This window comes from Notamacropus eugenii, chromosome 4 (genome assembly GCF_028372415.1).
Source record: "Notamacropus eugenii isolate mMacEug1 chromosome 4, mMacEug1.pri_v2, whole genome shotgun sequence".
Taxonomy (NCBI): Eukaryota; Metazoa; Chordata; class Mammalia; order Diprotodontia; family Macropodidae; genus Notamacropus; species Notamacropus eugenii.
Window position 1 is genome coordinate 263,816,818 of NC_092875.1, and position 25,197 is coordinate 263,842,014.

A 25,197-nucleotide genomic window follows, 5' to 3' on the forward strand; every position below is an offset into this window, starting at 1 on the left:
TTTTCCTCAAACTTGGCTTCATTCTATTTCTTTCTCCACATCTGTATGCAGCTGGTGCCCCATCCTCACTGCTAGCACTTAAAATCTACCTCTGATACAGTCTTTCCTGACTCCTTCCAGTGGCAGGTGTTTTATTCAATCTGTTTTTTATTTATTTAAGTACAAGTTGTAACCTTGTAAGCTCCCCTAAAAGGCAGGCCTTGATATTTTTTGTCTATCATCAGTACATAAGCATCCTGTAAGTACTTAAATGTAAGTTGAATTAAGCTACTTCTTTCATTGTCAAATTCTATACTTGTTAGTACTGTACAATGAGGGGATGGGAACAGGCAAAGAGAAAGACTGTACTCTCAAAAAAGGCCAAATAAACTTGAAACCAAGTATTTCACATCACAAATCCTTTCTAGTACTTATCAGCTGAAAAAGGACCATTTTATGTTAAGAAAAAAAATATAGCAGAAAAGTGGAATAGTACCAACCGTGGTAAACGCCGCTTTTTGGGTTTATTTAGGCTAATGTGCTTCTTTTCAATTATGCGCGTCAGGTGGTCAATAGCATCACAACACTGCTGAATTGTACCTGTTCTCAAAAAAAAAAAATTGGACTGTATTCACAAAAACAATTTCAATAGGAATTTTATTACAGGAACTGAAATTCTAGTCTTGAAGGAACCTCAAAATTCATCTTACATTTTACAAATGAAGAAAGTCAGTTAGAGATAAGTTCACTGAATTAGCCCCAAGTCACAGAGGTTATAGAGGCCAGTCAGGATAGGAACTAAGTCTTCCGATGACAAATCCAACTTTTTCTGCCACACCACTGCCTCCCTGTTAATTATCCCATGTGACATTATTCAAGGAAAAAGGTATCTACTTCTCATAGATATAGACTATAATAAATTATAGTCCTTCCTTCAATCAAAAAACTCAGAAATGAGCATATATTCTGTTGGTGATAATTAAAGCAACACTCCACTTATCTATCAAGTGGAATATTGGTAATATCAACCATGCAGAGCTAAGATATAAAAACAATAACAATCATAGCAGTTGGCATTTAAACCACTCTTTAAGGTTTGCAAGGCACTTTACAGAATTTAGATCATCTGACTCAACAATTCTTTGGTGCTTGTATTATCCCCATTTTATAGATCAGGAAATTGAGGCAGACAGAGTTAAAGTGGCTAGAGTTAGCAACTGTCTGAAGTCCAATTCTAACTTGGGATGTGAGATGAGGGGAGACACAGGCTTCTTAGCAATCACAAAACCTGCGCAATGTCTTTTAACAACCTTAGGTCAAACTCTACTAACTTAAAATTACATATACATTTTAAATAATAAGATCATTATTAACAAATTGAGCTGTTTTTCTCATTGATTTGTCCCAAATTAAACTACAGCAGATAAGCAAGGATGGAGGAAAATGGAGAGAAAATCAGATTTAGTAGAAGAAGCCCTTCACAACCCTGGTTGTCTTTCTCTGGATGCTATTCAATTTGTCAATGTACTTCTAAAAATGAGTCTTTCAGTGGCCTGCCCAGAGCAGAATACAGTAAGATTATCACCACCCAGGCCTAAGATCTGTTTAGCTCTTTTGGCTGCTTTGTCAAACTGCTGACTTCTACTGAGCTGCAGTCCACTGTAACTCCTTGATATTCACAAACTGCCTTATCTATGAAAATAAATCACTTATCACCCAAACTCTAAATAGGAATTAACAGATTCACTTTTATTAAGTGTTAATTTTTTTAACGTACTAAAAAAGATTGAGAAATTTAATAAAAGTTATAGAATTCAAAATCATTTCCTCAATATGACCATTTAACAGCAGGCATTTATACAAACATTTAATTCACAATTCTTTTTAGTCAATAGATTTACTTAAAATTTTGTTGTGTTCACTCAACATGACAATCATTATGACCACATGGGGATTTTCATTAAGCTAACAAAGGATTCTACTGCATTTTGGCCCTAATTAAAAAGCCTTTACTTGACATTCTTCCATAGCAAATATGCTAGCTAGTTATTAGCACTACATTAGGCTTCTGGCATTGAAGCCCACTAAGGATTATGATTATATAAAATGTGGATATAAAATATGCAGATTTATTTTATTTTTATTCTTGTCTTTCCTATTCTTCAAGACTTAAAATTACAGTACGGTACAGATAATATTATTTTAAATTAGATTTAAATACTGATTGCAGCAAAAAGAAATAAATGTATAAAAGGCCATTGAGGTAATTAATGATTAAAAATGCTCAGGATACTGATGAAACTCATCATAGGATACTGATGAAACTGTTAAAGCTCAGAAAGAAAAGCATAAAAATAACACACCGGAGATGGACTTAAGTATGTAGGTAGATGAATGCAGAGCAATGTAGAGCAATCCAGGTATAACAGAAGATAAAGGCAATAGAAAAAAAACTTTACATGCAACTTAGAAAAGAACCATAACATTTAAGAAATGACAAAGACTTTAGTGTCCTAGGCTAACTAACCCCTTCATTTTGCAGGTTAAGGCTCAGAGAAGTTAATTTATTTGAAGGTCATACAGCTCATTAATATCAAGAGTTTCTCTTCCATGTGCTATATTTCTTCCTGATTTTTATATTGGCCAGTTCCGTGTTCCCCTTCTCTGGAAGAGAGACCGAAGTTCGCTGATTTGATTACAGATATTTATTTTGTACCTTGCATGTAGGAAGTACTGTGTGCAATACAAGGTGTAAATATACAAAATATGTGCCCAACGTTATTCCATAAGATATTGCACATAAGTGCAGTTTTTAGATAAGTGAAGCTCTGGCAAGTTTAAGTGCTAATTTTTTTTTTACTTTGTACATAAAAAACCCCCACTCCACTTCCCAAAGTCTGTTCTTGATTAAACAAAGGCTTATCACCAGAAGTTTAACCAGCAGGTGAATATTTCTTTTGGCCAAAACAACTTATTAAAGTGTCTCAAAAAGCATACAGGGGCTATACTCTTCATTGTTAGAGGGAATAAAACTAAGTTTGCACTCACAAGCTTAAGACAACATTTCATTTTTAAAGGGCTACCTTATGTTCTTCTTAAAGATTTTGTTATACTGAAAATACTCAATAGATTATTATAACAGAAAAAGTTTAAATATAACCTACCTAAAGATTTCTCATCTGCATGAGTTAAGGCCAAACTTTCCATATAAGTGACTAAAGCTTCAAAGACAAACTGTTCTACAAGGGCCTCCTCTTCTCTGCAAAATAAGAAATTGGAACACAGTAAATAAGAAATGTAAAGAGGCCGAAAAGTAAAATAATTTTTTTAATGTATGTTAAACATTAGTAAAATAAAAAGGTACAGCTCCGCAGTTGAAATATTTTTCAAAAGGAAAAATTTCAAAATCAGGCCACAAGACTAAGCCCCAATTACAAAAGGATGCAGAAAATAATAGCAAAAAAAGCTTAAAAGTTTACAAAGTGCATTGAAGTTCCATTTTCCTTCGTGTTTTCTACTTTGCTGGGTAAGTTATTGTTGGCTATAAGCCCGCAGACTATGTATTCTGGAATATCACATTCCGACTTCTCTACTTCATTATATAGCAGTGGCTGCTAAGTCATATGTGATCGTGACTGGCTCCTAAGGATTTGCTGGAGTTTTTTTTCTTTGACCTGGAATATTTGAATTTTGGCTATGATGTTACTGGGAGTTTTCATTTGAGGGATTCTTTCATGAGATGACTGGGAAATCCTATTTTCACTTTGTCCTCTGTTTTGAGGAGGCCTGGACAGCTGTCTTTTTAAAGATTTCTTGAAATATGTTTAGGTTCTTTTTTTGGTCATAACATTCAGACGGTTCAGTGATTTTTAAATTTTTTTCTCCTCAATCTGTTTCTTAGGTCAGTTGTTTTTGCTATGACATATCATACACTTTCTTCTATTTTTCGGTCTTTTGACTTTGTTTTAATATTTCTTGTTGTCTCATGGAGTCACCGGTTTCTACTTGGTCCATTTTAATTTTCAAGGAGTTTGTTGCTTTGGTAAGATTCTGTACTTCTTATGCCAAGTTGTTCATTCTTTTTCCAGTTCTTTTTTCCATAGCTTTCATTACTTCTCCCATTTTTTCCCTTAAGAGTTCTCATTCCACTTATGAAAACATTTGTAAATTTTTTTTCCACTCTTAGCTTTCTCTCTTCTATGAACACCAGTTGAACATGTGCCCTTCTAGGAATTCCAGCTACATCTGTACCCAAGCTGTATTTATCTCTGAAGCTTTGCTTATAGATATTTTGGAGTCATTCTCTTTTTTTGGGGTTTGTGCCTTGAGCATCCCATGCCATCATTATGGTGGGATTCTTTTTGTTTGCCCATTCTTCCAGCCTACTTCCTGACTTCAAACTTGATGTTAGGACTGGGCTCTGCCATGATTCTGGAGAGAAAGTGTAGTCTGGTGCTATTGCTGCTTTCTTAAGAGTATACAGTGCCTACTAAGTGCCAGGCACTATACTAGTATTTGTAATATTTTACAAATGTTATCTCATTTGATCCTCACAAAATCCCTAGGAGGTTAAATGGTATTGTTATCCCCATTTTACAGTTGAGAAAAACAAAGCAGACAGAGGTAAAATGACGTGCCCAGGGTCACATAGCTACTAAGTGTCTGAAACCAGATTTGAACTCAGATTTTCCTGATACCAGGCACAATGTTGGTTTTTGTAGAGTTCTGTTGATTGAAAAAAAGACAAAACAAAACATATATGTGTGCACATATTATATACACACACACATTTTCAAAAAATAACATATATAAGAGAGAGAATGTGTGTGGGTGTATAAAATTTGGCCCCATCAAGAAAGCCAAACAGAAGCCTACTTGAGAAGGCACTTTGAACCCTTCTTCAAACAGATAAAAGATTATGAATATAAAATACTAAAATTAATGTCATACATTTTAAATGTGTTGGTTACTTTTTCTGAAACTTTTTACCCTCTTTTTTACTCTTGATTAAACAAGATGGGTTCTCAAGGGGAGGAAGATACCTTAGGAAATGTAGATGTAAAGACAAGAAATATCAGTATTTTTTAAAAGTATGAATGTGTATAATACAGTCACACATAATGCATAAGTTATAACATAAAATAAACACATGGTCAAGAATGTATAATATAGTCAAATAGTCAAACATATGTTCCCTTACCAAAATTAATTTAGTGATCCCAAATCACACTCTGAGAGTAATTATTTAAATACGGAAAAGATAATGTTCAATTTTTGTTGACTTACCTAAATTCTCTATAGATATTGTTAAAAGCAAGTGCAGCTCCTAGTCTCTTGAAAGCATTGGGATGAAGTGCAAAGCTATACAGACGCTTAAAGAGTGATTTAGTGTTCACAGGACTTTTCTCTTGCTGCTGAGGTGTTGTCTGCTTAATGGACCATTTTAAGAACTCTCTAATACACTGACCACAAAAATCTCGCAAGGTACTATCAACAGGATCCACTATGCCATCCTAAAACAAGAGGCAAATTATACTGTTAGTAAAGTTTTACTTCTATGTCACAGGACCACTACTTTAGTATTAGAAGTAACTTTAGAAATTCCTAAATTCAATCCTGTTATTTTACAGATGAAGAAACTGAGGCCCAGAAAAGAATAACTCTTGCTTAGGGTCACAAAGCTAAAAAGTATCCAAGTCAGGGGTCAAACTGAGGTGTTCTTGACTCCAAATTAAGTGCTCTTTCCGTTACACTATGCTGCTTCACACACATGACTATTATAAAAACTCGTCTGCTTGCCAGAAAAGAATGAAATTAAATAATTATTCGTACATAATTTTTTTTGCACAAACAAAAGCACTGTAGCTAAAATTAAATATGAATTATGTAGCACATAAACATGAAAAAATCTGATAAAGGTTTCATTTCTAAGATATGTGTGTGTGTATATACATACATATATATATATATATATATATATATATATATATATATATATATATATATAAAGAATAAGAGCCATTCCCCAAGTGATAAATGGTCAAAATCCTTTCGATTTTGATTTGAATTTGATTTGATTTGAATACAGGCATTTTCATTAGAAGAAAAAATGCTCTAATAATTAGACAAACATAAACTACTAGAATTCTGAAGTTCTGCCTCTTACCCAACAGATTTGCAAAGTGCACAAAAATAGAAAATGACAAGTGCTAGAGAAGCTGTAGGTAAACAGGTAAATTAATACTACTGGTAGAGATACTAAATGATTCAATCATTCTGAAAAGGAATTGTGCCCCAAAAGCTACTAAACTGAGCATATTCTTTGATCCAGTGAAACCACTAATAGGTCTATATTCCAAAGAGATAAAAAAGAAGTCTGTAAGAGAATAGGTAAAGATATGATACCTTTCCTGTATTTAAAATAGCCGAGGAAAAGACTCTTAACTGTGTTTCTGGAGAAAAAGACAAGGTTTAGAAGTATTCCAAAGCTGTTAACACCAAGACAAATCAATAGGATAAGTGTGTAAAAATAGAGTACTTTGATTTGGACACAAAAATGAATAGTCTGGAGCAAGGGTGGGGAATACATATAAAAAGGGGAAATAACACTATCTAAAGGAACTAGCCAACTTAATACACAAGAAATAAAATAAAGCATGGCATTAAAAGTAGGCTGCCTCTTTTGATCATGCAATGCTCACAGCTTAAATCAAAAATCAAGAAAATGACAAAGGAATATGGAAGCTAAACAAATCCATGTTTTAACAAGCAAATGTTAAAAAGTAATGCTGAGAGGGTTAAGAAAGTCATGGGAGGACTTCTGGTGAGGTGGCAAAGTAGGGAGCTCCAAATGAATACAGCTCTCTCTACTTCCAACTCAAAAGCAGTAATAAATACATCAAATGAAACAAAAGACCAAAAAAGTTAGAAATAAAATAAATTCCAGCTTGGCAATCCCCATGAAAACTCTTTAGAGAAACAGCACAGGCTGAACTGTTGGCTCTGTGACCCATCTACTCGTTACCCTTACACTAAGGGCTCCTCATATTGTTTAGCTATATTATTTTTCTATAAACACAACATAACTATTACACTTTAAGTCAGGAGTGGGGAATCTGCAGCCTCAAGGCCATATTTGGCCTTCTACGTCCTTGGGTGTGGCCTTTTGACTGAGTCCCTTTTTAGTAAAGGGATTTGTTCTATGAAGTTTGAATTCAGTCAAAGGGCGACACCCAAGGACCTAGAAGGCCTTGTGTCTCCTTGAGGGCCACAGGTTCCCTACTCCTGCTTTAAGTGCTGTGAGTGAAAGAACTTTTGTTTTATCTCAAGTTATCTTTTCTAATGCTTCACACAATATTCTAAACACAAAAATCTTAAATAAAGTTTGGCTAACTTAATTACTGAGAAACGGGAATATGATTAGAATGTTTCTGTTTAATCGACTAAACACATATGAAGAGTAAGGGATATCTGATACACAGCCAGTGGGCATCATGGCATTCATGCAGCATCGACTGATCTAAAAGACACTGTCCTTCCTCCTCCTATCCTGTTCACATTCATTACATTATGATCTTGAGGGCAGGGGCTTTCGCTTCTTTGCATCCTTGGTGCTGAGCATCGAGCCTGGAACACAGTTTGTGCTTAATAAATGCTTACTGACTCTGACTCCTGAAAGTAGAAAATGTGTATGGGTTGCAATATGCACTGTGGAAAGGAGTACCCACCTCAATTAGATGGTTCCATCGAAGTAAACTAACTTTTATAATTTTTAAAAATCTAAGATCCTAAGTCACCAGATTTGAAACTAGAAGGAAGTTTAGATCACCTAGTTCATTTTACAGATGAGGAAACTGAGCTCATAAAGGTTAAATTCATTGATCAAATTTACATAGGCAATAAACAACAGAACCTAGGTGTTCTGAACTCAAGGTCAACACTTCTTCTATTTCAAGAACCACTCTTCTAAAAAGGAGCATGAAAGAATGAGAGTTAAGAGACAAAGCAACAGCAAAAGTATGTGAATGCACACAGAACTCCAATCTCAGAACCATTTTTCAATTCCCACCCCTGACATATATTGAATGTGTGATTTTTAACTTAAAATCTTAATGTCTAATCACTCCCTGAGATGATAAGGAGCTGGCAGGGTGGAGATCTGAACTATTGGAAGGTTTTTCATCTAGGAGTTCCCTAGTCCAATGAAATTACAGGTCCTGTCCCTATCTCTAATATTCCTTTCCCTCTCCTTCCTTTCCCTTGTCTTCTCTCTCTCTCTCCATTTTTCTCTCCCTTTCTCTTTTCCCTTTTTCTCTATCCTTCCTTCCCTCTCTTTCCATCCCTCCCTCTCTTTCTCCACATAATACATACACAGATATAGATACAAAAAACACACACACATACATGTGTGTGTACAAAATGTGTATATATGTGTGCATATGTGTATGTGTACACATATATACACATACACATATGTATATAAAAACTTAAAGGTAAACAAGTTCCTTTGGAATTGTCTAGTAGTGTCTGCAAGCAGCACCAGGAAACTGAAGGAGTCATAGGCTTATCAACCTAAGGATTAAATGATTTGATTAAAATGGAATATTAAAAATAACTGTATATGTTGACCAAATGACTAATCAATAAGCATTTATTAAGCATCAATCATGCACCAGTTACTGTGCTAGTTTCCAGGGATACAAAAACAAAAATGAAGCCATTGCTGCCCTCAAAGAATTTATATTCTCTCAAGGGAAACAACATATGTGCATGTGTGTGATGTATATGCAGAGTAAAAACAAAGCAATGTGGGGGAGAGAGCCAATAGCAGCTGCGATCAGGAAGAGTGTACACTGCCAAGTGGTGCTTGAGTGGAGCTTAGAAGAAAGGTAAGCATTCTCAATCATTTACTCTCCGTGACCTCCAAGGCCTCAACCACTTTCTCAACTCCTCAGACTCTGACTTCTAGGCTCATTCCACTGAAACTGTTCTCACCAATTATTAGTGATAACAATTCTTTGCATCATGATGTCAGAAGCCTTTGGCAGTTATGACATGTATATGGATGATGGACAGGAGAGGGAGAAACATGGGGGAAAGTTTCTTGTCCAGAACTCCACATCATTTCTTGGCCATTCTCAAACCATGCTCCTCCTTACAGTCCAGCCATCATCTTCATCCCCCTCTTAACCAAAACCCTGGACTCTGCCCTTGAAATTCTGATAGGCAAATGTTCACCTTATCATGCCCAGAACCAGACCACTTTCCCACCATGCAGGCATCCTCCTCTTTCTTCTTTCTTTCTAGCTCCCTTTTATTTATTGTTTTTCCCCAAGCTCCTTGATGGCAGAGACTCTCTTAACGCTTATATTTCTAACTTTAGAACAATGCCTTGCACACAGTAAACACATAATAACTGTTTTATCATTCATTCTTTCATACAGACCAATTAGGAGGCTATTATTAGTGCAAACAAAAGGTGTTAAGAGCCAGAACTAAGGTAGTGACTGTGTGAGCAGAGAGAAAGGGACAGATAAGAGATGCTGTGGACTTCAAATCAATAATATTGGGTAATTGAAGTAAGAGGGTATTTTGGGTGATGAAGAGTTGAGGACAAGCCCCAAGTCACAAACCTTGGTTAGTGAAAGAAGAGAAGTAGAGAAGTTAGGTAAAATAGTGAGTTTGGGGGAGAGATAATGAGTTTCTTTTTAGACATGTTGAGGCTTTGTTTTTTTTCCTGAGAAAAGTCAATAGTTTTAAGTTATCTTTTGATTTGACCTACATTAAGCCTTAAGCAACTTATAAATATTTTCTTACCACACAGGAAAACTTTAAATTTTAAACACAGCATTCTGACTCACTAAAAAATATTTTTAATACCTTAAAGAAAATAAAATATTTTAAAACCCATATGACCTAATTAAAAATCAGTAAGAAAAAGAAGTGATTCTGGTCTCTTCAACAGTCTATTTAAATATACATTCTATGTTACTGGCAAACAAAAGAGCAGAGAAATCAATTGTCACCTACCAGAATAGTTTCTAGTAACGTCACTGTATCCTGACTTTCAAACTTCTTGTTGTTGGTGAACCAGTGAATCATTTGCATGACAAGTGGTTCATACAGCTGCCTTGTCACCTAGGGTCATGACATAAGAAACATTCATTAGATACACCTGTATTTCATTCTTTCCAAATAATTTTGCCTTGGAAATACTTGCCATCTCCAAATAGGCCTGGCTCTTACTACATCATCACAGCAATATGCAGTCCAGAAATCATAAAACTGTAACATTTTAGAGGTCACTGCATCCAACCCTTAACCGAAGCACAAAGCCCTTCTATAACATTCTTGACAAATTATACAGCCTCGATTTAAAGATTACAGTGAAAGGGAACTAACTACCATAAAAAAGTAAAATGCTCCATTTTTAGGCCTTTCTCATTTTCAGAATGTTGTCATAACTAAACTAGAAGGGATAATTTCCACTAGTCTATAACTCTACCCAGAAGCTCTAGTTCTGCTCTGGAAAGTCTAAGAGAATAAATCCAATTCCACATGAACATTGAGTTTTTAAAAAATGAACACTATATGATCAAGGACAACAAACTGTGGATTAGCTGAAGACAGAACTTTCAACCAATTAGAATAGTTTCTTCCAGGGTGAAGGAGATCCAAGAATCCACTCACTTCATGGGAAACAACATTCACTGTGTATGACCATCTGACACTCCATTTAAATACATACTATCGTGCAGCCTGTACTTTTCCCATCCTGTTCCATTATAAAACCATTAGAGACTTTGTCAAATGCTCTGGCAAAATTTGGTTACATTTATGATATTTCCCTGATCTACCAGTCCAGCAAAAGCATCAAAAAGATCAGGTTAGTCAGGCATGCTTTGTTCTTAGTAAATCTAGAGGTTACTACTTCCATTTATAAGTACTCACAAAACAATCAAATTTAATAATGTGTTTTAGAATTTTGATGGAGACTAATGTCAAACTCAAGAATCTACTTAAATCTACTTTTCCCCTTTGTGAAAATTGGGACAGTATTTACACATTTTTAGTTTCCCAGCATAGTCTCAGATTTTTTTTGCAATTACTTAATGATCATAGATCAGTTTAATAATTATATCACATGAGTTTTACAGTAAGCTGGGATATCATTTTTTCAGGCAAGAGTTTTGAAATCATTTAGAGCAACTAAGTGAACTCTTACTATCCCCCTGTAGATATGGTTTTCAATTTTATTCTTTCAGTCATATGCTGAAAAGATGCAAACAAAAGAGAAGATGAGTTTTTTCTGTCAATGAAAAATATTATATGATTCTCCCTGAGAAATATTTCTTTCTTATTCTTTTTAATGCTGAAAATGCACTGTTATCCTTTGCATTTTGTACAAACCTCAGTTCAATCTTAAATTTAGCCTTCCTGACATTATGGTTACAGGTCTATACAAATCTTTACATACTTCCCTGTTTATTATTCCTCTTCAAACTTTTATATGTGTCCTTTCAAAATGTGAACTCTAGAGATTAAGCTCCTCTACTTAACTACACGAATCTTTTTTACATTTTCATCAAGACTGCTCAAAAATGTTTCTGAAAGCCTTCTTCTTGAACTATCTTCCCTTTGAGAATTTCAGGCAATGATATATTATAATTACCCTGAACTTTTCCATTCAAATTGTGGAAAACTTAAGTGGTAGCTCCTGAAGCAATTTTTAGCAGAAAAATAAATTTACCTAAAGATTGCCTGTCACTTTTCTTTTTCTGGTTCAGTGCTACACTGAACAGGAGTCTCCCTATCTGCTTATTCTTTTCTCCTTCCTTTAAAACCCATAAAAGCAGAAATTTGCATAATAAAATTCACTGTGGCTCAGACCGAAGCTGCCTATGGTCATACTTTAAGGTGATTATTGGTCACAAAAGGTAAGCAGCTCCACTACATTCTAACGATAACCTGCCAAAAAATCTCAAATATTGCTTCTATGCTTGTAAAAAGGAGAAAAAAGAAGGTCCATTTTCAAGTAGATATTGTTTTTCTTCCAACGATGATTACCACTAGTCCTTCAACAATTCCAGTCTTACATTCTGGATGTTCATCTTATTTTCTCCATTCATTCATTCATTCATTTATCTATGTGTATATATTATATATTATCTCATTTAAAAAATCCATTGTATTTTAACGTTCAAAAATGCATTTAAAAAAACTTTCATTATTTTAGTTTATATAAATAAATTAGACATGAAGACATCACTGTTCATATGTCAAAGTAGTTTTGTACTACAATCTAGAGTTGAAAATAATTAATCTATTTACCTGATCTACATCACAGGCAAGTCGCAGTAGCACAGGAAATGTTTTCTTATACAGCTGATGCATGGGTGGGGAACCCAGCTTTCCTTCAGGTATTTGAGATGCTTTTCCCAACATAAACATAACCATGCTATGTAAGAGTTCACAGGCTGCAATCTAATATGAGCAAAATAGTTATCAAAATCGTGTATACCAGTACTAGATCAAAAGAAAAATGTTTAATGTTTTCTAAAAATATGGTTTCAAATAAAACCAGAATAAAATAAAATAAAACCAAAAGTTTTAAAATGCAGTGAGTACTATATGGCTCTAATACAAAATAATTTAAGGAGATACTTTGTGAAAATATAGAACTTCTCCTTTTCTTCACTTCATTGATATTTTTCTGCCTGAAGAGCAAAATATCTAAATTTAAAACCTTTAAAAAAGACAAAGACATTAATTTCATTTTTAGTGTATCAAAGAATCATATAAATTATACTTATGGTTAATAAATGCTAACATATTCCTTGTTCATAAGAAACAACATTCATCTAATTTGAGCACAGTAGAGTATAAATCTGTTCATTTTTGGTTACTAAGAAGGCTGAATCAAGTAAGGGACATAAAACATAGCCAGGACAATAAATAATGTTTTATATTTGAGGTTACCTGCCTTTTCAATTGTCTTCTCTAAAAAACATACACTAATAATTTCTATATGTCCTTGCATACTGTAATTCTACCATAAACAGTTTTTGACAGTCATATATAAAAGAATCTGTGATCTCACTGATATGAAAATTCCCTTCAATAACAAAAGTTACATCTCATCCGTAACTACCCAACTTATGTAAATTTTATCCATGTCCTCCCATAAATCGCAAGAGATGAGAGGACCAATATTGTTCTCTCACTATAAATATGACCAGAAAACAAAATTTCTCTTAATTATCTGACAGTCATTTTTTTTGCATGTTTTCTCTTTGAACTGTCATTACAATTTGACTTTTATTATCCCTTTGGAGAGGTGAATTAATGTTTTCAGATAGTTGCATAATTTTTAAAAACTATTATAATGGAATGGCTGAAACAGATTCCCCTTCCTAAATGCTTGCTTATAATTCTTAAGAAAAAATCTTTTAAAGATGATAGTCATTAAAATCTCACTTAAAATTATATCATTGAAACAAAAAAATGAAAATACTTTAGTTTGTCTGTCACTAGATGAAAGAGCCAGTTCTGTGACGCGAGGCAGAAATACATCCAAATATATTACAGGCTTCATTTCTGCAAATGGTACTGCAAAGCTCAGTTTCTTTTCTGAATCCCATGCCAAACACTTCTTCATAATTTCATCTGAGGAAGTAGCTATTAAAAAGATTTAAGAAAAACATTTCATATTCATCTTTCTAATACTGAAAAAGTTTTACACCCTTAGGTAATTTTAAAAAAGCACATCAAAGGAGCCTGAATGATTATTAAAAGGGTAGGATATTTTGTAGGATAAAATGGTCTAAAATTTAACTTTACACCAAAATCTAAAAACTGTTTCTGATATTGTTATTATTTCAACAAAATCTGTTAAAACTCAATATTGCTGGCACCTTACTATACCCTCAAAATATGAGCTGGAATAGTTTGGGAAAAAAACAATTTTTCTAAACCTTCAAAATATTTATTAAATACCATATATAATTCTGAAGTTCAAATTTTTAAAAGATGCTTACTTATTATATTAATATAGAACTTCCTACCAAAAATGACAAACAGTATTTTCCTCAAAAGTGAAGGAGAGGTTTTAAAAAGCAGAATGAGATTTTTGAATTACCTTAATCAGTAAAGAAAGTAGAGTGAAATGGTTTCATTTGATTTTGTGTAAAACAAACAAAAACTGAGGATATATGACAGAATCAGCCTAAAAATCACTCTGATGTAATTTGTTACATATCTTTTATGTAAATCAATCAGAGCACTTAATAAACTAACAGCCATAATTCTGTTTAAGAATATGTCAAATGAATGTAGCACAAATTTAGAAGAATTCTTTGAAATTAAATACACCTGGAAGCAACTTCAAAGGTTACCTGTAACAAGATTCCTATTTATCTGTCCTCCCAGAGATCCAAGCACCCGAATCACTCTGGCCCTTATAGCTTCCCAGGACATCTCTTCATCCTTTCATGTTTACACAAAGTTTAGTAAAGGCAATTTTGTGACCATTTAAAAAAGAAGATCATTTCAATTAGGGACATGACTTTTAAAAGAGAAAGAAAATAATTTTTCTAAGAGCAATACTTTTACTAGTCATACATAATTTATATGTAATTTTGTATACACTATAGATACATCTGGTGTGTGTGTGTGTGTGTGTGTGTGTGTGTGTGTGTGTGTGTGTGTGTGTGTGTGTACCTAGTATAAGTAATACAGCATAGAAGACACAATACTATTTAAGATGTACTGCAAAAATTAGCTTCTAGATGCCTAGGACCAATGTACCCTTCAAAAGGAAAGCTTCATGTTCAATTTTCAGGTATCAGAGGCGGTTTATCTTCACAGAAATATTCACAGCTGCCAAATTCAAAATAAGGTCAAAATATTTAATTCTACAGAATGCAAACTCCTTGAGGGCAGAGTTTGTTTTCCTTTTGTATCACCTGCTCCTAGCACAATAACTGGCACATTATAGGGACTCTATAAATGTTTGTAAAATCAATGAAAATGAAAAACAAAGGTTACAGAATGGCTACTAGTCATGTAAGAAGTCTGAAAATTTGCCTTGGTCAGTGACTGCCACCTTCTAGTACTAGGCTTTATGTTCTTTAGCATTGTAAGTTCTGCCTTTTGCAGGATTTAAAATCTAAAATGGATAGTATTTTCTACATCAATCCTTTCCATAACATTTTCAATTACCTATCACTTAATATACTCTCTTAAGTGCAAAACATTTTTAAAATAACGACCATCAGAATAGTTAGTCAAGGAATCTTTATATATGAGTGAGCTTTGGGACCATAACTTTGAATATATAAAAATGAAAACTACCTAATTAAAGCAGAAAGTGACATTACATTCTCAATTATAATCTACTATATTATAGAAGGGGAGCAAATGCACTGAAAAAATAACCAAAATAGTAGTTATTATACAGTATAATCTTATTACTACAACTTCACAGAAATATTGTATTGAACTATTTAATATATTTTGTGCATAAATAAATAAAGTTTACATTTTAGTTATTTTTTTCCATCTGAGATTATAACCAACTCTTGCATTCTGGTCACTAGAGCTTGAAGGAGAAAATAACAGTTTACTTACTGATAAAATGGTCTTTGATTTTTTTAGATGCTTCACTACAACCTTATTAAAACCTTTCTGGGCTGCACGAGAAAGCACTGTGACTTCCCCATTATCCTTGTTATCATCTAATCAAGAAAAGAAAAATTCATTATGAATGAACACTTAATATACTTACTGTCCTTTTTATAAAGTCTGCAAAAATAGTGTATAAAATTCTAATTAATTTGAAATTTTAAAAGTAATTTCCTTATTTAAATTTCAGAAGAGTACAAATCTTTTTCATTAAATTAATAAATCAAAATAAATTCAAAAAAAGGGAACAAGATGACCAAACATTTATTACATTTGCTACCACAGAAATTCATTTCAAAAAGAACTTTTCTGAACACTGAATACTTATTGCTCTTTCTACAATGTAAATTCTAAAATTTTCAGCAATCTTGAAAAATTCAACGTGGCTTCTGAATCATTATTATGGTACCAAGCACATTCAAGCTCTCCCCAAATATGAACTTTCATATTTTATAATGAAACACAATTAATAATTTGAATCTTTCTTGATTTAACTGTGAAAGACATTGAAGGCATGAGAACTGATCACAAGAAATTTGCAAGTCTTTCTTTTAGTGATTCCTCACAAATATTAGGGTAATATGCATTTCATATGAACAATGTTTCAAAAATAAAGTCTTAACTCCTTCATATAATGTGATAATCTCTTTTCTTTTTGATTAATGAATCTGACTCTGACTTTCAACTATTGTCTCCTAACAACTATAATACTTTTCTCTCTTTATTTCAAATAGGCATTGCCATTCATTTCCCTTCTAACTACTTATTTTCATGCCTGGAAAAATCCCACTATGCCCAATCCCCTTCCCCACAAAGATGTTTCACCTATGAATCTCTTCTCAAACCTTTTTATTCCATAGCACCTATTTTCAATCTCACATTACTATAGTTCAGATAAAATAAACTGACTAGATCACCTACATAAAATGTAACAAATGATAAAAAAAATAACAGCAATCAAAACTAACTAGGTAGAAATTCAACAAAATTATTATTTAATCCCCTGACAGCTTTAATAGATCAACTTCCATTCATTCCTTCAACTAAAGCTGTTTGAATGAAGCCAGTATAGTGCAAATAGTATCAGCTCCTGTCTATACAGCACCTTACATTTTATAGAGTGCTGTAAGAACCTAAGGTCTAGCTCATTCTAGCTCTAACATTAAGTAGCCGCATAAACATAAGTTAAGATGCTCCCTCTATGTGGGCCTCAGTTTTCTCACCTGGACAATGAGGCAGGTAGAGCAGACAGTCTTAAGTCTTTTCAAATTCTAGGAGCTCTAAAAATTCTATAAGTCTATAATTCCATTATGTGCTAGGCACCACGGCAGAGGATGGCTCACAACGGCTCAACAGTCCTGACTGCTGAAGTTACAATGTTAGATCTTAAATGAAGACATCAGAGAATGAATGATGGCTTTCCCTTGGATTTTTCTCAATTTATATGTTACAAAAAATAGAATTTCACAGAGGAAAAAGAACTTAGGAAAACAAAAACATGGTCTAAACCCTTCATTAAAGAGCGAATGATTTGTCCATGTCAAATGGCTAGGTAAAAGACATACATTCAAAATGTTTAGGGAATTAATATAAAGAACAAATGCCATTCCCCAATATGGAGGGTCAAAAGATAATAGTTCTTAAAAGAAGAAATGTAAACTACTAACAATAATATTCCATTATCACTAAAGAGAAAACTGTCCATTAAATAATTTTGAATCTTCATCTCACATTAAATAAGCAATGAAAAAAGATGATAATAACAAACATAAGGGAGAAGCTACAGGTAAACAGGAACATTAAAACATTATTGGAAGAACTGTGAATTTTTCCAACTACTCTAGAAAAAATTTTGAATTATACTGAGACCGTCACTGAACTACGTGTAACCCTCTGACCCAGGGATAAAGCTACTAGTTGTACATATCCCAAAAGAGGTCAAAAATAAAAGGCTTCAGGAATATATAAACATTTAAAAACACTTTTGTGACAGCAAAGAGGCGAAAAACCAAGTGGATGTCCACTGATTGGGTATATAGCTAAACAAGTTCTGGGGAACAAACGTAATGAAATGTTATTGCACTCTAAGAAATGGCAAATACATTGAAGTCAAGAAAATTTATATTACTTGTAAAAACTGATAAAGTGAGCAATGTCAACAGACCATATGATTTAGTGACCACAATGTTGTACAATGTAATGAAAAGCAGTGTACTTAGAGTCACAGCTCATGTGTTCAAATCCTGGGTCTGCTCACTTACTCTGCATGGCCTTTACCAAACCCACTTACCCATTCTGTAACTTAGTGTTCTTATCTATAAAAGAAGGATGGCTGGAACACAGCATCTTCATTTTCCCTTTAAGGTCTAAATCTATGACACTGCTGTAAAGGAATACAATACTGAACGATACCAGAAACACGATCAAAGTAGTGACAAATTTTGGCCTCAGGGGACTGAAGGTGAAACATGCCTCTCCTCCAAAGGCCATAATAAGGGCAGTACAATCTGATACACAATGAGAAAATATTAATATGCTACTTCTTTTGCTGATATTTCAAAAATCTTCAACGGAACATTTATTTTAAAAAACAAAAAGCTAGTTGGCAATAGAATCTGGCCTAGAACTTAAGCCTAATGACTCTTAATATAGTAGTTTTTCTATTATATTATGACGCTTTAGGAAGTAGAAGAATTACATCTATCATTATTCAGTACAATGAAAAAACAACATACTTTATATGCAAGTTATCCAAGTCAGAAGAATATTAAAAATTATTTTGTGACTAATAAATTCTCTTTTCTAATTTAAGTTTTGCCAGCCACCAATTCTCTTTGACTTACCTGATAATGCTGTAGTTTTCAAGTAATTATCAAGGCACGGTAGAATGTCTTTGTAATATGGCTGAATTGTATGTTTTGATATGTACAATGACCACTCTTCTAGGGCGTTCAGGCCTACCTCTGCCAATGGGGTATAACTTAGGCCCAATTTGAAAGCCATCTGCATATTAACACACACAGTAAAGTAAATGTCACAGGGAATGAATAAGAACTAAGGAAAAAACTAAAAATTAAGAACTAAAGAAATATATCAGCTTTGATTTGAGAGGTAACCCACTAAGCAGATCTTTTATCTTTAAAATCTTGTAAGTTCTATAGTAAAGAGAACATACAAATTGCACCAAATGGTTAAAGTATGGCATAGTATTTAATATGGTTCTCTAAAGATTAGAAATCATTAAGGAAAATGTAATTTGATTTGTAATATGGAGACCAACCTGTAATGCAGGAACATAGGCTTTAATATCCAGTTCAATGATGTCATGAGGCAAGCACAGTACAAAGTTCAAACAGGAGGCTAACAGTTCATCTTTATATTGCTTCATCTTTACTGATACCTTCAATAAAATAACACTGATTATCCATGTAATAATGTTTAAATAAAGGTCATGCTTACCCCATTTATAGCAGATTTAGTAATAGATTCTAGATCCTCTGCATAAGATATTACACTATAAACTTAATGCTGAATTATCATCACAACCCAAGGTACTTACAAGAAAAGCTGGAAGACTCTAAGCACCATGGCTGTAGGTAACCTAACAATTATAAAAGGTAACTAACATCTTTGTTACTGAGAGAATTTGGACACAAAGTAAAGAGGTTTTCACTACAGCCAATGATTTTTAGCACATTCTCACTTGGATTCAATAAGTAAGTTTTAAAATAATCAACAGAACCCTGTCCTTAAACATTGGGATTTTTTCCAGACATAGTTAATTTTAAAATGATTCCTGACAAGATAGGAAAACAGCTCTTTAAAAATCTATGAGCTCAACAGTACTCCCTCCACCAAGGCAGATCACAATAACTCAATGAGAGTTAACTGTCGATGAAAAATTCATCACCATACAGCCACACAGTTATAAACCTCTGTGAATCTAATTAAATGAGTCTACAAATGATAGATATCTCTCAATCACCAGTCACATATCTGAAGCCTCTCCGACTTGCTAGAATCTGTAAAAGTGTACATTTCATGTGTACAACCTCTGAAAATTCAGGGTCACTCCTATGCAACAATTAGACAGTTTAATGTACATATAAACCTTTTTAAAGTTACCTCTTTCCCAAACTTTGCAAATAATGCAAAACAAGAATACTTTTCAGGGTCTTCAGGAGATTTTTTATGACTCTTTGGACTTAGTCCCTGTCAAAAAAGTACAAAGCCATGTCATACATAAATGAAATGATCACCTAATGGTTACCAACCTGTAAGAAAATTATTGCATAGAACCCAGCTCATTAAATGACTCGGTATATTAAGAGAAAAAATACAACTTCTGAAGACTGGATAAATGTCTTGTACATGCATGTACTTTTGTATGTGCATTCTACTGTGATTAATAAAATACAGAATCATTTAAAAGTACTACTTAATTCACAGTAGCTTTCTGTCAGTTATTTTCTCAATCAACAAATATAAGTAGCACAACTACTTATCTATGAACTTTTTAACACTTATGAAGGGATCCTCATGCTCTGCTACAACCTTAAAGTCACACTTTTTTCAGAGAGGAATATGATTTTAATTTTTCCCAAATTGTAAGCTAGATGAAGTATGCTATCTATCTCTTAATAAGAAAAGTAATCCATTCACGGTAAAAATGAGACACATTTTTTGGACATGGCTAATGAGGGAATTGTTGGGTTGACTATGCATTTTTGTTACAAAAAGTTTTGTTTTTCTTCTCCCCACTGTCCCATCTGCTCCCCCTCTCCTCCCCACCCCCATTGGGAAGTGGGGAAATAGGAGCAGGGAGAAAATGCATTTTTGTTCATTCAAAAAAAAGGTCAACTTAATTTTTTTTAAGTTTAAGATTTTTAAGGCTGGATACCAAGTTAATAAAATCATATTTTTAGAGGTGAAAGATCTTACAATTCCATGGTTTCCAACTTCTTTATTAGAGATAAGGAAACTGAGGTCCAAAAATTTTAAGAAATTTGCCCAAGATCTTTACCACCCATATCACTACACTTATATAGTGACCCTTCAAGTCACTGATCAATCTCTAGGAATATGTAAGGTAGTAGAGCTAACTAAGGAGAAGGTGGGAGAGAATAAACACTTATTAAATACCTACTATGTGCCACTGTAGAGATAGAATTTCACGTGATCCTCAAAAAACACCATACAAAGGGAGGTGCTATTATGATTATTCCCATTTTCCACTTGAGGAAACTGAGACAGAGGTTACATGATTTGCCCAGGATCACACAGCCAGTAAGGGTCTGAAAATATATATCTGAACTCAGGTTTTCCTGACTCCAGGCCCAGGGCTCCACCAATCATCATTTATTTATTGAGTACTTACGACATGCCAGGAATTGTGCTACAGGCTAAGAATTTAAAATCAGAAGTGTAACAGCCCCTGCTCACAACGAGCTTACATTCTATTAAAGGAGACATGTATACATGGAAAATTGTTTTGGAAGGGAAGACGTTAGTACATGAGGACATTAGGAGATTCTATAATAAATGTATTTTTGCATAATGGGCTAAAGTATTTTTGCTTAAGGGAAGGATCTTTCTCATCCATTAACAGGCCCATGTGACCTGCTTAAGTCACATGGAAGCCTAAGTCACATGAGCCTGTGGTGAGAGGATTTTGCTGAATGGGTGGAACAGAAAGAGGCAGAGTTAGAGCAGAGCTGAGAGGAAATTGGTCAGAATCTAGTCAGAGCTAGGAAGTATGCAGGCAAACAGGCTGATGGCTAGTGTGAGCTTGTTTGTGATTCTGTTTAATGGAGCTGGTCTGTGGGAAGCCTAGCAAGGGGAAGGCTTGGGGATGGCTTTGTCCCCTGCAGGGCCAATGTGCACTGACTTCTTAGTTACCAAGATGGATTCAGCTTTCTGGTGTCTGAATAAATGTTTTGGTTTTGTCTTCCATGTGGAGAGTCTGTGGTATTTTGCAATTTAGAACTATGCCAGGATATTCATGGCCAACACGAGTACTGTGAATATCGTGCTGGTACTGCAGAGATGCATTAGGTAAAGGCCACACTTGCTGTGAAGCTTCTAGGGGGCTGAGGTCAGAAGACAGTGCATTCTGGACACAGGAGAGGTCAGCAGAAAGCCATGGAGATATGAAATGCAGTGTTGTGTATAAGGAACAAAGGAAAGGGTAATGTGATTCTACCAGTGTAGAAAAGGGAATAACACATAATAAGGTTAGGAAGGTATTCCAGAAGTAATAGAGAGTCACTGGAATTTACTACAGAAGGGGGGTGACATAGTCAGACCTGCACTTAAGGAAAATCACATTGGTAACTGCACAGAGGATGGACCAGTAAGGTAAAGGGACTTAAGTCAGGAAAATCACTTAGAAAACCACTGCAATGGTCCAGGTGAAAGGTGACAAGAACCCGAACAACGGTGGCAGCTATGTGAGAGGTGAGAGAAGGTCAAACACAAGAGTTGTTATGGGAGTAAGAAATGACAAAGATGGAAACTAATTGTATATATGGGGTGAAGAATAATGGGGAGTCTAGGATAATTAACCTAGGTGACAACAAGAATGGTGATGCCTTTGACAGAAAAATTCAATTCTATAAACATTTATTAAGCACCAACTATGTACCAGGCACTATGCTAAGCAATGAGATAACAAAAAGAACCAAAATACAGCCTCTGCCCTTAAGAATTTAGAATCAAAAGGTGGGGCAGGAGTTTGGAAGAAGAGTAGGTTCGAGGAACAGGGAAAGAAGAAAATAATGAACTCTATTTTGAACATGTTAGGTAGGGGTGAAAGATGTCTGTGGAACATCCAATCTGAAGAGTCTAAAAGGCAGAAGTAATGGATTCAAGGTACAGAATGAGACTGCTGGACAAAGACAAGCTGGATTTTTTTTTGCCTGACCATGTGTATTAAAAGGGCTTTTTTCTTTTTGCTTTTAAATTGGGAGGTGTGTAGAAGAGAGAAAACAAATGCCTATTAATTGAAAAACAAAATAAAAAGTAGGAAGAAAAAAAGAATCATAAAGCTTCTTGTGGGCATGTACATTTTTCTTACTGCTTCTTTGTATCCCCAGTACTTCGCACAGCGCCTGGACTATAAAGCACTAGAATATAATTGGTATTTAATAAGTGCTGATTAATTAATTAAAAAAAAGAAAAGACTAATGAATAGTTGGAGATGTGGGAAAGGGAATTCAGTAGAGAGGGGTGGTTAGCTATCCATATGCAGAGATGATGATTAAATCCATGGGAACTGATAAGATCTTCAAGGGAGAGAGAAAAGAAGGTCTAGAAGAGAGCTGGATATGGCCATAATTAGGGGGCATGATACAAATAATACAGCAAAAGAGATGAGGGGGTTCAGAGAAGTAGGAGTCACAGGAGAAAAGTGTCAAGAAAACCCAGAGGTGAGAAAACATTCAGCAGGAAAGGACATAGGATTTGCCACTGACTAATTGGGAAGTTCTAATCTAATCTTACAAAATACCTCTACCTCCTGCCATAACATGCCAACAGTTAATCACAGAGGAACATGACCCTGAAACCAAAATAATTATTACATGTGGGTTACTACCCACAAATCACTAACATACAATATCACGCTTAACAGACGACTACTGAACTAAACTAAAAACAGAATGCGAGATGATTACATATTTACAAAAAGTACACGTACACAAATTGGTTCATCAATGGAATAAACTCAGTAGAGATGCTTTAGACAGAAACTTAAACCCAAGCACAAGCTCATCATTTTTGGTATTTCATTGATGTGAATTCTTATTACAATGAGTGACAATGGATATGAATAGATTATATACAAATTTATATTGTTTGTAAAACAATGAAATCCCCTATAATGTCTTACCTCAAAGTATCTTAATTTTTTGGCATTTCTTACTGCAATAGCAAGTAATTTGTAGAATCCACTAATGAGAGGTAACCGTGTAGACTGCAAAATCAACTCATATCCAAATGAGTATATCCATGGTTCAAAAAACTCAATGTGCTTCTCAGGAAGGATTTCTCTGCCAAAAAACAAGACATATACTTAAAAATGTATGTGGGAACTTATTTCACTACAGTATTATTTTATCCAAATTTTGAAATTATGAGGGATATAAATTGAACAAATCTACCTGTTTCATTATATAAGTACAACAACTGACTCTTCTAAGGCAAAGGTGTTTGAGGAAATTATGCCACCCTTTCCTAGAAAGAAAAATGCCTCTCTGATACCAAAAAGACTATTCATTCAAGTCTTCAAACTTTAGGTTGTCTTAAGTATATTAAACTGCTCATCGTGATAATTTCCTGCATATCTTAATGACTAATCTTCTAAAATCATTTTAAATGTTCAGTAACTCTTCCAAGTTAGCTCAGTATTTGGGAGGCTCCAAAGAAAAGTATGGGAGAGAAGAGGTATTAGATTGACTACCAAACTGAAGGTCCACAGAGCCATTGTGCTGACATCATTGTTGTGCCTGTGAAACATGAACAGTCTACCAGTGCCATGCCAGGAAACTGAACTGTTTCCATTTGAACTGTCTTAGGAAGATCCTGAAGATCATCTAGCAGGATAAGGTACCAGAACTGAGGTCCCTGCTCAAACGAAACTACCAAGCATTCAAATTATGCTTCAGAGAGCACAACTCTGATGGGCTGGCCATGCTGTTCGAATGCAAAATGTACACTTGCCAAAAAGACTATTTTATGGAGAACTTGCATGGGGCAGGCGATCACATGGTGGTCAGAAGAAGCGATACAAGAATACTCTCAAGGTCTGTCTCAACAACTTTGGATTTGATTGTGCGACATGGGAGACACTGGCACAGGACTGCTCAGCATAGTGTGCCCACGTCAGAAAGGGTGTTGTGTTCTATGAGCAAAGCAGAATCGAAACAGCACAAAGGAAACATAGGATGCACAAATTTGGAGTATCCACGCCAAACGTTCACAAGGACTATCTGTGCCCAATCTGTGGTAGGGGTCTGATCAGTCACAGTCAGATACAATGAAATTTCACATTATCATGGTGATGGTTTTGGTCCTCTTCGAGAACGAAGGACAACAACCAACCAACTCTTTTAGTTATGAGGCCCTGGATGCTTTTATAATTGTTATATCATTGCCATTAACTATGACACATTTCATACTTAACTGGAGTTAAAAAAATACCTGCAAAACTCCACCAGATTAATGAAGGCAGTAAAATCTTTAGGTTTAGCAGGATGCAAGTTTGCAGCTGGATCAGAGGTTGGAATTACCCACACACCACTAGCTTCATTTTCATCCTGAAAAAATAATTGTACCATTCATCCAACCAATATTTACTGAGTGCTTACTATGTAGAAGGCCCCAAGAAAAACTGCCTGGGGGTGGGAGGGCATGACTAGACCTTTTCTGTCCCATGAGTTGTTTTTACCCTAGGAGTGGCCCCCTCCTCCATTCTGCTCTGTCCGTTCTCTGGAACCCTGATATCTAAAAGCTTCTAGTTTTCTAGCTGATTGAAAACTC

General features: G+C 34.6%; 1 protein-coding gene across 4 annotated transcripts in view; it reads right to left on the minus strand.

Annotated features, from left to right (window-relative positions):
* PRKDC (protein kinase, DNA-activated, catalytic subunit) overlaps positions 1–25,197 on the minus strand; it is a 170,266-nt gene that overhangs the window by 122,545 nt on the left and 22,524 nt on the right. For all 4 annotated transcript variants that reach the window (XR_011966088.1, XR_011966089.1, XM_072604546.1 and 1 more), the window contains exons 17-29: positions 24,859–24,974; positions 23,549–23,708; positions 19,786–19,872; positions 18,941–19,060; positions 18,504–18,663; positions 15,607–15,713; positions 14,373–14,463; positions 13,493–13,656; positions 12,310–12,462; positions 10,009–10,116; positions 5,266–5,492; positions 3,144–3,238; positions 480–579 (exon numbers count right to left, since the gene is read on the minus strand). Coding sequence is in view for 2 of the 4 variants with exons in the window: in XM_072604546.1 (XP_072460647.1) it covers positions 480–579; positions 3,144–3,238; positions 5,266–5,492; positions 10,009–10,116; positions 12,310–12,462; positions 13,493–13,656; positions 14,373–14,463; positions 15,607–15,713; positions 18,504–18,663; positions 18,941–19,060; positions 19,786–19,872; positions 23,549–23,708; positions 24,859–24,974 (1,688 nt within the window). In the remaining 2 variants the exon portion in view is untranslated. The remainder of the gene's footprint in view (positions 1–479; positions 580–3,143; positions 3,239–5,265; positions 5,493–10,008; positions 10,117–12,309; positions 12,463–13,492; positions 13,657–14,372; positions 14,464–15,606; positions 15,714–18,503; positions 18,664–18,940; positions 19,061–19,785; positions 19,873–23,548; positions 23,709–24,858; positions 24,975–25,197) is intronic.